At 36.9% G+C, this 13,405-nt stretch overlaps 1 protein-coding gene across 7 annotated transcripts in view; it reads left to right on the top strand.

The window, feature by feature from the left end:
- LOC106877129 (LYR motif-containing protein 1) overlaps positions 1-13,405 on the top strand; it is a 79,940-nt gene continuing 66,535 nt past the window's right edge. For 2 of the 7 annotated variants that reach the window (XM_052971203.1, XM_014925927.2), the window contains exons 1-2: positions 570-1,362; positions 3,676-3,869. In XM_052971203.1, coding sequence (XP_052827163.1) covers positions 3,717-3,869 — 153 coding nt within the window. In that variant the 5' untranslated portion in view covers positions 570-1,362; positions 3,676-3,716. Of the gene's footprint in view, positions 534-569; positions 1,363-1,615; positions 1,709-3,675; positions 3,870-13,405 lie in introns of those variants that run through there. The other 5 variants (XM_052971202.1, XM_052971198.1, XM_014925931.2 and 2 more) reach the window with 5 other exon arrangements.

The following is a 13,405-nucleotide window of genomic DNA, read 5'->3' as shown; positions in this document are numbered from 1 at the left end:
TTTTTCCTTAATGTTGAATACCTTGTATACCACAATTTTTTCCTTAATTGCGTTGACTGCCTCGGGTGGTGGAATTAGCTTCGTTTCACCATCCACCTTTTGTACATATTTCCGGTATGTATACAGACTTTCTTTTGACATTTTTATTTCAATGGAGTCACCTCTAACGGCCTGTGCAAAACTTGGTTTTCCTTTGGAAACACTTTTACATACACTTTCTTCCTCCATGGGAAGGACACTTTCCGCTACAATTAGAGTAGCCATATTTGTCAAAAGACAAAAACGCAAATAAAGTTTTTACGGGGAATTTTTCGCCCCGTACGGCGAAAATAACTGTATACCAACAGTTATTTAAACAGTTATACAATACAGAGAGTTAGACAGACACGAACTCACACCGCAACAGCAAAAAAATCTCGATGGAAAAATTAATATATCCTCCTTAGCACAAGAAAAAGATGTGTGTTGGCTCTCCAAAATGTCAGAAGTAATGGCGATTAAATACGCTTTACACCGCTTAAACTGCCAAAGGAGTAAGTATAAACAACTGAATACTTGTCAGTGATTGGTTGAAATTATCGAAATAAGACAATTTTTTACATGAAATAAATTCGAATACAAAATTTTTTTCTGTTCTATAACACAAAATAGATAAGTATACGAAGTTTGAAAGTCTTTCGGTACCAAAAACACTACATAAAACATAAATGAAAACTGGTGCCCCCGTTTTGAACAAGATCCATAATTATTATTAAACTGTATTAAACTACATATTAAAACATTATTATGCAACAGTATTAAAACATCTTCGTACTCACGAGAGGCATTGCTCTTAGCCAGAGAATACAAGAAATGATTGCTTAGGTCATCAAAGTTGTTCCCCCTCTCAATGTGAGAAAAGGAACACTGCCCACAAATTGTTTCAATTGGGAATTTGAGTTGATAGTTTCCTTCCCGGATGATAATGAACACTTATATATTGACAGTATAAATTTTGAATATGTTCTTCGTAATATGTTGATAATGAAATGTTTTTGTTAATTGATTGAATAAAAAAAAATTGCAACTGTTTGAAGTAACCCCTCCCTCGTGAAATATCTATATATAGCAGAAAATGACGAGCATAACAAATGGTACTGTATCTGCTACATCTTTCAGATGATATCAAGTAATTATTGAAAGTATATAGTCAACATATATTAACTAAATTTCTTCATAAAAAAAGTCTAAATGAAGACGTTCATTATGCCAATAAAATTCCCGGAATAAAATTACGGCGTTTATTAATAATAAAACACCGGTTATAACATGTGTTGTTTTCGCGTTAGTTTTGGTATGTGACGAGTAACATCAAATTTTGAGGTTAGTTTTAAGCTAGACTGTTATTACTTTGGGAAATTAACTTATTTTTTTATTTGCAGTTCAATAATGTATTTAAATTTCTTATCTCACCCGAGACATTAAGGTATTTCTTTCCTTCATCGAACCTGTTGTCAAGCAAAACAAACAGGAATGCTCTGTACCTTGTTTAAAATACAACACCAGAATCTATATATATATATATAATAAAATCAAACATTTTAAGAGAATATATTCAGAGTTGTCCGTTGAGACTTTTCAAACGTCCACGTGACTTCACCTTTAAACTTTTGTCTCGTGTTTTCGCTTGCTTCCTATGTTGGGTCGTGTTTGTAATACAACCTTCAAGGTGAGATGTAAGCCGTACAGGCAATGGTTAAAAATATATTTACTTCGTCAGTTTCTAACACGAGACTTTATTTAAACTCTGTAATAGAAATTACCACATGCTGCTGGCTTTCGATATAATTACACCAAAAAGATTTTTGAAAATTCAAAGTGAACGTGTTAAAACTGAGAATGTTCATAATTTTATTAATTTGATTTATGCTCAATATTTGTAGTAGTAGTAGAAACAGTCTCCTTCTCTCTCTCTCTCTCTCTGGTTATTTAGCCCCAGGTCAATCCGATTGAAGCAGACCTACAATTAAAAACATTCCAACTGCGACTGTCCCATCTTTTAAAGGGTTTTTAGATGTTTACATATGTTTAGACATGAAGAAGTATTGCCTGGCTGGAAACTGGTGAAAATTGAAACACAAGGAGAGCATCTGGCTGTAGAAAATCTGCCTTACTAAATTCCATCTGATCTATGCGAGATGGAAAAGTAGACATTAAAACAACGATGATAATATTATAAACTAGCAGTAATACTCGTCGTTAATCGGATAATTTTATTGTTTCTCGGAAGTCACATTCAAAGTATTATTATAGATATAATTTATTCCTCCTGTATGTGTGTATTTTTATAAGGAAAAAAATATGTAATAATTGAACTTGTCAGTTTCATTCTCCCTTTGTAGCTGCTTTGCCAAAACTTTAGAAGTCTTTCTTCCAAATGAAGGTCTATTCTTTAGTGGCATTTTTTCTTGGGGTTTCTAATGTCACTATTATCTATCTGTACAAGATAGAGGATGTGACACTATTTAAGTTTGAAATTATACTGATAATGAAATTCAACATGTTCTAGATTTTATACTTTTTCAAAATAAGTTCAGACTTGTTTTATTATATACCTTCAGTATAAGATTTTGAATCATATATCTTTAGGTATTTGATCAAGGCTTAAAACTTTTTATACCTATAGAATGAGGCAAGTACTCATTTTCAACACACCTCTGAATATGAAGAAGCTTGAAAGTTTTAATTTTTCCCAAAATTTAAGTCATTGGGCCTCATTTGTCCCATGTCTTCAAGTCTAAGGAACTCAACCATATAAAGCCTTTTTCACATAATCATTAAACTTATGGAGGAATTCAGGGTTTTTTTTTTCTGTAATTTTTTCCATTTTATTTATGGAGCCAAAAATATGCTCCCCTGCCAGTTCCATGGTCTATGGACAGGACTGAAATTTGTGCAAAACCTAATCCTGAGTCTAAGGAATTCACATACCAAGTTTGAGCACAATTGATCTACTGGTTTTTGAGTGCAAAGGAGACAAACAAACAAATAACTAATTTTATATACCCAGAGACTGCTATTTCCAATAGATATCTTTGTGCAGATCACTATGTTTTCTTGAAGACATTTACCATTTTGTGGGCAGATATCAGTGGCAAGACAGTTGAAATAGTGAGAAGTAGTATGGTTTGTACATTTAGGTGTGTCAAATTTTTCTTGCCAATTCTAGCTAAGGTGGTGGTGAAGTTTTCAGAAGATGTGTAGCTCATCTTAAAACTGCTTCTAATAAAAATTTTGAATTTATGATTTCTGAGGAAAAGTTTATAGGATGCAGGAATGATTGAGCAATATTTGAATGGATTCTTGAGTGTAGGACATGTCTGAGATTTGTTACTAATGTTTCTGAATAAGCTTTTTAAAATAGTGGGAGGATTGTTGGGCACATATGTGAATGTATGTGTGTGTGTGTGTGTGCGCGTGCACGCGCGCGCGCGCACACACACACACACACACACACACACACACACACACACACACACACACACACACACACACACACACACACACACACACACACACACACACACACACACACACACACACACAACTATCAGAGTAACAGACAAATGATTTGGACTAATTTTTAGTTTCTGGCTTTTGAATGTTTGCATTTTTCTTTAATTACTTCTCAACTAGGCTGATTAAGTCCAGAAAAGAGTGTTGTGCGGGAGAAGGAAATGTCCCATCAAAGAACAGTGCTGTCTCTGTATAGACAAATCCTACGTATGTCTAGAGAATGGCAGTCCTTGTCAGGAAACATGCAAGACACACAAGAGGAACGCAAGTACATCTTTGATGAAGCATGCACTCTGTTTCGTGAAAACAAAAATGTAAGTATGGTAAAGAAAGGATTCATTTGAAGATTAATTAAGATTATAATAAGTACTACTGTATGTAATGTAGCTTAAAAATAAAAACAACTTAGTTTTATTTTTCTTAAAGTTTAAATGCCAGGTGAACAGGATAGTCACATTTAAAATACTTCTGATAATAGGTCTGCTGGATACAAGTTACTTCAAAGTTAAACAACCCAAAAGTGTTCTTAATTCAGTGCCACTACATCACTGCAAATTAAAAAAAAACCCACTATCTTATTTAATCCAATATCTAGTTTAACACTACCCTCAAAGGGGTTAGGTTTTAATTAATAATTCATTTGTTGTGAGCTCAGGTCTGTAAATGTTTCATCATTTATTCTCAGAACATTTAATATTAAATAAGTGACTTCATCCACATCAAGGATAGATGGTTTTTGTTTATTCTTTAGTCCAGAGAGATGGCTTGGCTCTGGTTGATTGGAGAGAGAGAAATTGCTTGATGGTCGATGGATGAGGAGGAGAAAGATGGCTGGGCTTTGGTTGGTGGGAGTTAGAGAGGAAACAATTCTCAAACTAGAGACCTATTCCCAAGTGCTTGCAACAGAGTTGATTCTATGAAAGGCAGCCAAGAACTAGATGGTAGTGTTAAACTAGATATTGGATTAAATAAGATAGTGGGTTTTTTTTTAATTTGCAGTGATGTAGTGGCACTGAATTAAGAACACTTTTGGGTTGTTTAACTTTGAAGTAGCTTGTATCCAGCAGACCTATTATCAGAAGTATTTTAAATGTGACTATCCTATTTTTTTTTCAGGTGTAGTATCTCCCTCCAAAATATCTTTAAGACATTAAGGAGTGATATGAGGGAGTTTGTTATTCTTAGCAATTCAAGTGATCATATAGAAGTCCCTTTGTTAGTTCAGAGAAGCCCTGGGTGTGTTTTGAACTCTTGTAGCATAAGAAGATATTGATGAATTTATTATTGTTTATCAAAGACCAACAATCTTATAGCAATTCAATTTTTAAAAATTCTGTTGAACTTTATTTCTGGAATCTGAACAACATTGAGTGGTGAAACAAGGAATGAATGTACTGAAGTCTTGAAATGAGTTTACTGACATTGAACCTGCTATCTTGCAGTCCTTTTCAGACCAAGTTTTATAGAAATCAAGCATCAGATATGACTATGATCTCACTTAGATTGACAGGTCTTCTCAAGTACGGTATATTGCCAAAAGTCTTGGTCACTAGTTACTGCCTATGTGAGGCCCAATATCCAAGTGGTGCTTTTATGTGCCACCAGCACAAGTGTCAGTTACACAACACTGGCATCAGCCATGACTACAATTTCACTTGGCTTGACAGGTCTTCTCAGGCACAGCATTTCACCCAACATCTGAGGGTGCTTTTTATGTGCTAGTTACATGACACTAGCATTGGCCATGACTATGATTTCAATTGGCTTGACAGGTCTTCTCAAGCCTGGCATATTGTCAAAGGTCTCGCTCACTTGTCATTGCCTTGTGAGGCTCAACGTTTGAAGATTCTACTTCACCACCTTGTCCCATGTCTTCCTGGGTCCACCCCTTCCATAGGTTCCCTCTCCCATTAGAGTTTGGCACTCCTTCACACTGCTGTCTTCGTCCATACACATCACATGACCATACCAACGCAGTTGTCTCTCTTGCACACCACATCTGATGTCTCCCATGCCCAACTTTTCTCTCAAGATACTTATGCTCTGTCGTGTATGCACACTGACAATACACATCCAGCAAAGCTTACCAGCTTCATTTCTTTCAAACCTATGAATGTGCTTGGCAGTCACACACCATGTAGCGTGGCTGTTCGTACACAGGCATCACACAATCTACCCTTCACTTCGAGAGAAAGGGCCCTTGTTATCAACAGAGGTTAGAGCTCTCTGAACTTCCTGTTATTGCCTGAAGGACCATGATGAACAAGAGAGGACTGAGGACTGATTCTTAGTGAACCCCTACTTGTAACCTAAATTCATCACTATACTCATTGCTAATCTTCACCTTACTGACATGGCTTGTACATGGCTTGTACAGCTCTCATGGCTTGTATAACTCTCACCAACCACTATTCTATCCCTAGCATTGGCCGCCAGATAAGGGAGCAGGGGGCTCTATAAAAGGTTTTCTCCATGTTGACAAAAGCCAGGTAGAAGGGGTTTATTTTTGAAGAGCTATTTTAGGTCCTGTATATGCAGGCTGCGGTGCCTTCATGAATTGATAGTGTACTGCTTGAAATTTTCCAGCACCAAACTGCATGTTGTTTACTTCAGCCCACTTGTATATTGCATTAAGGTCCCATTGTAAGCTTGTAATGTCATTTAGATATTTTATTGCCTGTGATAATTTTATATCATTGGCATAGCTAGTGATAGTAGCTGTCCGAGTGATTATAGGGCATGTTTAAGAGGGCTATTATAAACAGTTATGGCTCCAGGACAGCTCCCTGGGGAATGCCACTTTGAATTTGAGTTTCCTCCGAAATATGTGTGTGTGTGTGTATCATCATCATCATCATTTAACGTCCGTTATCCTTGCTGGCATGGGTTGGACAGTTTAACCAGAGCTGGTAAGCTGAGGGGCTGCATCAGACTTCAGTCTAATTTGGCATGGTTTCTACAGCTGGATGTCCTTCCTAACACCAAAAACTCCATGAATGTAATGGGTGCTTTTTACATACCACCAGCATGGGTGCCAGTTACGTCAGACTGGCATTGGCCTCAACTACGATTTTATTTGGCTTGATGAGTCTTCTCAAGCATGGCATATTGCCAAAGGTCTCGGTCACTAGTTATTGCCTCTGTGAGGCCCATGGTTGAAGATCATGCTTCACCACCTAGTCCCATGTCTTCCTGGGTTTACCTCTTCCACAGGTTCCCTCCACAGTTAGAGATCAGCACTTCTTTAAACAGCTGTCCTCATCTATACCCATCACATGACCATATCAGCACAGTCTCTCTTGTACACCACATCTGCTGCCTCTTATGCTCAACTTTTCTCTCAGATGGCACCTGTGCCAGTGGAGCGCTAAGAGCACCATCCGAGTGTGATCATTGCCAGAGCAGCTGTCTGGCTTCCGTGCCAGTAGCACGTAAATAGTACCATTTGAGCGTGATCGTTACCAGTGCCGCTGGACTGGCTCCTGTGCAGGTGGCATGTAAAAAACACCATTTTGAGCATGGCCGTTGCCAGTACTGCCAGTACTCTCAGAGTGGTTGGCGTTAGGAAGGGCATCCAGCTGTAGAAACTCTGCCAGATCAGATTGGAGCCTGGTGCAGCCATTTGGTTCACCAGTCCTCAGTCAAATCGTCGAACCCATGCCAGCATGGAAGGCGGACGTTAAATGATGATGATATATATATATATATATATATATATATATATATATATATATATATATATATATGCACATATGTATATGTATACATGTGTGTGTGTGTGTGTGTGTATATATATATATATATAAATATATATAGATATATATATATATATGTATGTATCCATATATTTCTGTTTCTCTCTATATATCCTTATATCACTGCATACACATGTGCCACCTATCTCTTGTGCATGTACTTATTCTCCTTCATCTTCAATTCCTATATATATATTTTTTTATATGTCAGTAACCATATGTGTATGTGTGTGCTTGTACATACTTTTCATGTGGCTTGATGAATGCGCATATGCAAGAGTGGGTCCATCATGTATGTGTATATATGTGTATGAGTGTATATGTATGCATGTGTTTGTAAAATTATGTAAAAATCATCAGTGCTTGTGCCACATAAAAAGCACCTGTGCCAGTATCATGTAAAAAGCACCCATGCCAGTTCCAAAGAAGCACCAGTGCTGGTGCCACATAAAAAGCACCATTGCTGGTCCAATGTAAAAAGCACCCAGCACACTCTGTAAAGTGGTTGACATTAGAAAGGGCATCTAGACATAGAAACTAAGTCAAATCAGACTGGAACCTGGTGCAGCTCTCCAGCTTGCCAGCTCAGATCAAATTGTCCAACTCATACCAGCATTGAAAACAGATGATGATGATGATGTATAATACCTGTGGATATACATGTATATGTATGATTTCATTTATGTATAAAAGTGGCGACAGGTTTAATGGATATTATATGGAAAATTAAAACTCTGAAATGGTTCTATGCAGGACATATGTTTAGAAAAAAGAATAATAGATGGAAAAGCAAATTGACAGAGTGAACACCATGTACAGAAAAAAAAAAAGATGGAGGAGAAGACTGTGTAGAAATTGGAAAGAAGACTTTGTTAACTTCTTTGGCACCCAAACATGGATGAGCAAAATATCAGACTCGTTGGTGGAGAGAACATGCTGAGGTGTTTGTCATGCAGTGGACTAAACATGCACCTTTTTCCATGCTGGTATGGGTTGGACAGTTTCACAAGAACAGATGATCAGAGGGCTCCACTAGATTCCATCTAGACTTTGACAATTTTTTTGTACAGTTGGATACCCTCTCTAATGCCAAGAGAGTGTACTGGGTGCTTTTATGCCTATTTATTCTTAATTTCATATACTTAATCAAGATAATACTTCCCCTTCATCATTGATAAAATAATACAGTCTGAAATTGCTACTTCCTTGAACATAATTCTTCAGTTTCAAAGCAAAGAAACACGCACCATAATTTATAACCTTTTCATGGTTGTGTGGTCATGGGTTCAATTCCTGGACTGGGCAGCATGTTGTGTTGAGCAAGGTACTTCATTTCACATTACTTCTGTCTATTTATCTTGAAATGGGTACTGACCAACCAACAAACCAGCTGATAGTGCCACTCTAGTTTCCTTGGGCTGTTGTTACATCCTCAATATTCCATTGAGTCATGAGGTAGGAGGTCCATGAGAGTATCTATGTCTGTTCCTGACTACAAAGCATGGTACATGTTACCCAGTCATACTTGTCTGTGAGTGATGGCTGTGGGCTTTGTTCTCCCACAGAACAATAATAGAATAAATAGAAGCAGTGTTGAGTGTTGTAGTGAGTTCAATACCTGGGGAAGTGTATCTGTGTATGTACTCTAGTTTTAAGTGGAACATGGGTATGAGAACAACTTATACAAGAATAACTAATACAGGTATGGACAGCAGAATGGGAACAATGTGCCCTTAAGATCTGGTTCAATATTCCCTTACTGGCAAGTCCTTGAAGAATGATGCCAACAATGTACAAAATTGGTAGAATCATTGTGGTTCTAATAACCAAGATGAGAATACTGGTCCAAATAGATCATTGAAAAGGAATGAAACTTCTTGTAGAAATTTGGACAAAAAACATACATAAAATGAACCTTTCTATAAAGTTCTCAACAAATTGGTTTTGATTCTAAGCTGGAACTGTTTCACTTAATTGTTTACCTTTCAATCGTATTTTAGTTTTACTTATAAATTTAGAATTACATTGGATTAACTTTGTATGCAATTGGAGGAAAGGTTGGCAAGTAAAAGTCAGATATGACAGGGCGAGATATAGAAGTTGTGATGTACTGAAAGATATATAAACAGCATAAGATAAATTTGTAGGGTGAAGATGCAAGATGCTAAAAGATATATAAACTAAAATGTGATGTACTGAATAATGCTATATACAAAATATTCTCAATTTATTGAAATTTTCTCTCTTAGCTGGAGAAGGAAATCAAAAATCTAGCGGCAACTGCTGGTGAGTTTTGAAGTAAAGGGGAGATAGTTTTAATAACTATACAATTTTTTTAATAAAATTAATTTACATGCTTAAGGAAAAGAAAGGGTGTGTTAAATTAGTAAAGGGAAGTAACTTGTAAGAAGGGACATAATTTGGTAGCTTTAGCTCGACAAACTAAAATATCTGTAAAAAGTATGAAACCTATTTAAAAGAAGAAATAAGAATTGGTAACTATCGTGTAAGTGCATCAGTGGTGAACCATTAAGAGTTAGGGAGATGATTATGTTTAATGTCCATGCTAATGATGGTGATTATGATATTTATCGTCTTAATGTTGACATTTTACATGTTTGCATGGATCAAGCATATTTCTTTGAAGGAGATTTTGTATGGCCAGATGCCCTCCCTGTTTCCACATAGGATAATAATAAATACTTCCGGCTAGACATGTTTTCGTGGAAGATTGGAAATAAAGGGTACCACTTATATGACGGTGACACTCATTTACAACTACTGGGGAATATCAAGACGCGCGTGCGTGCACACACACGCACACACACACAAGAGGCTTCTTTCAGATTCTGTCTACCAAATCCACTCCCAAGATTTTGCTGTAAATCATTACTTCTGTTATTCTTGAATTCAATTAAACTGACCACTGGTTGAAAAATATCTTTGATTGTGGATTGTTATAAACAACTGACTCTATCATATGAAATAAATATCCTATTAAGCATTGTTTTACATCTGGGTGCTCTTCCTGTTGCTAATCTTTACCAGTTTTTCAAAATGTTGAACTTTTTACTCCACACATTCTTCCAACAAATTTGTTGACAAACAAAAATTTACAGATATAATACGAGGTGATATCAAAGAGTTCCAGGACTAGTTCTGTAGTTCATCAACAAATGGCACCACATGGTTGCATGTGCAGTGAGAGCTAGTAGTGACCTTCATGAGGCAGTGTATCAAGTGACATTGCTGTTTTCACTTTGCAAGTTGTGAAATTTGTGTTTTTGGGATCATGTGTTTGCTGTAGTCTGCAATTTTTGTCATGGACAGGAAGTTGGAACAAGGAACCAACGTGAAATTTTATGTTGAACTTGGAAAGTCTGCTACAGAAACATTGAGCATGCTTCAGTAAGCTTATAGTGATGAAGCAATGGGTTGTATGCAATGTTTTAAGTAGCATGGATACTTCAAAAGCATGAAGATCCCTGGAAGATGATGAGTGATCTGAAAGACCTGTCACAAACATCACTGCAAAAATGTTGAGAAAATTCATCAGCTTGTGCATGAGGACCATTGGAGAATAATCAATGACATTTTGAAGCATTTGAGGAAAGACATTCAGCGAAAGTGACTGGATGTGAGGAACACAAAGACTTGGATTCTTCCTGACAACAATGCACCCTGTCACTGAGCTCTCCTAACTTGTGAGTTTCTTGCCCAAAACAACATGGTATCACTTCTGCACCCGCCCTATTTGCCAGATTTAGCACCTGCAGACTCCCATCTCTACACCAAAATAAAAATGCAGCTCAATGGTCGCTGTTTTTACACTGTTGTTGAGATCCAGAGTGAATTGCAGAAGGTCCTCAACTCACTTACCGAAAATGACTTCCAGGCCAAATTCCAAAAGTGGCAGAAACTCTGGGACTGGTGTATTGCTGCACAAGGTGACTATTTCAAAGGAAATGATGTTAAAACTTAGGTAAGTAAGTTATTTTTTTATTAAACATAACTAGTCTGGGGACTTTTTGATACCACCTTAACATGAAAACCAGCAATTAAATCAACTACTTAAACTGTGATTGAGAATTACAACTCAGTTGCAAACTGTATTTTCTCAGAAAATACAGTTAAATAAACAACAAAATATATAGATTTTGTTGGATCAAGTTTGCTTTTGAATAAGTGCACATTGGAAGAGGATATGGAAAACTGATTAAGAGTGGCTCACACTGTGTTTGGTGGACTTGCAAAAAGGGTCTTTCAGAACAAAGATCTGAACCACAAAACAAAATTGTCTACCAAGCAGTTATGATCTCCACTCCCCTCTATGGTTGTGAGACCTGGACTCTTTACTGAAATGACATAAAAAAACTAGAGCAATTTCACCAACAGAAATTCCGCTCTATTATAAATATCAAATAGAATGACTATGTGACCAATGCTTTCGTTTTGGAGAGAACGAATAGCAGCAGCATCGAGGCTACCATCCTGAGACATTGTCTGAGATGGGTGGCCACGTAGCAAGAATGAAAGAAAGCAAGCTGTCGCATCAAATTTTATATGGTGAACTTTCCACTGCAAGAAGACTCTGTGGCCGTCCCCTCTGTTGATACAAGGATCAGCTGAAGCAAAGCCTAAAAATGACTGGAATTGATCCCAAAACCTGGGGCATTGAAGCTCAGGACAGGCCCGGATTGCATCATTCCATCTCCACTGTAACAGACCATTTTGAAGCTGAACGACAGGGGAAAGAGGAAGAGAAATGACAAGAAAGAAAATGGAGGCTGCAACAACCAAAGCCTCCACCACAGATCCCTTGTGAACTTTGCAACAGATGCTTCTATGCAAGAATCAACCTCATTAGCCACCAACGATATAAATTTTGTGACACAACAAATTCATTTGAAAGGAAAAGTGTGATGGGGGTTATTGTGGCTATAGTTAAATATGGATTTTGTCAAACCCATGTAGATTTGAAGTCAGAAATATATTATTGGTTTGAAATGTTAGCTTGAAGCCAGCAATTTCAGGCGAGAGGTTAGTCAATTACACCAACCCTAGTACTCAACTGGCACTTATTCTATCAAGTCTTAAAGGATAAAAGGCAAAGTCAGCCTTGGCAGAATTTGAGCTTGGAACCTAAAGCTGGACAAAATGCTGCTAAGCATTTTGCCTGGTGTGCTAATGATTCTGCCAGTTCTATGCCTTAGAAGCATAGTAATGGTAGGAAATTTTGTGTTTAGTATCTGTACCTTCTTCTTTGTCCTCATTTTCGTAACAATAATGATTTCTGGCTGTTCGGTTAAGAGCATGTGTTTTTGAGTTCAGTTCTACTATGTTGCACATTAGGTAGGTCACAGATTTAGTAGACAGAAATTGAAAGAATGACAATGTATGTGTTTATAGGTGGATGGGTGTTTTGTTGTCTTGACAGCATTTAATAGTTGTAAATGAGTGTCACTGTCAAACAAATAGTGTCCTTCATTTTCAATCTTTCATGAAAACCTTGGGGAAACCTTTCTTGGAAACATGTGAGGGTTAGCAACAGGAAGAGCATCCAGACAGACTACAGATTCCATCAGATATCATGCTAGCATAGAAAAATGGACATTAAAGCAATGATGATGATGATGATTATCTTAGACATAAAGCCTAAAATTTCTAGAAAACAACCGATGACATGTAGTAGCATTCAACCCTTTCTAAATATATTCTTATAAATATAAACAATTTGAATCCTAAACTGAAACTGAATTCTAGGTTTGTTTTGTGAAAATATTTCCATCTGAGTTGTCATATGAGGTCTGAATTTTTGATGTGATGCTTGGGGTTTTAATGGACTCATCTCATCTTAGTAATTATCTTCCTCATCGTTTAAAACATGGGATTTTACTAGTGGAAAGAAATGGGATGTTGTAACATTCATATGACTGATGGGATTTGAAGTTATCACAGTCAATAAGGCATTGCATATGTTCTTAAAATGTAGACATATACACCATATGTGACATTATCTTTTCTTTAATATTTTAATCAGAAGAGAAGACAGTATCCATGACCACTTATAGGGCCTCTTCAGTTTCGTGGGAGGG

Source organism: Octopus bimaculoides, chromosome 10, assembly GCF_001194135.2.
Source record: "Octopus bimaculoides isolate UCB-OBI-ISO-001 chromosome 10, ASM119413v2, whole genome shotgun sequence".
Lineage (NCBI taxonomy): Eukaryota > Metazoa > Mollusca > Cephalopoda > Octopoda > Octopodidae > Octopus > Octopus bimaculoides.
The sequence above is the reverse complement of the archived record's forward strand: the minus strand, read 5'-3'. Positions and strand labels throughout refer to the sequence as shown.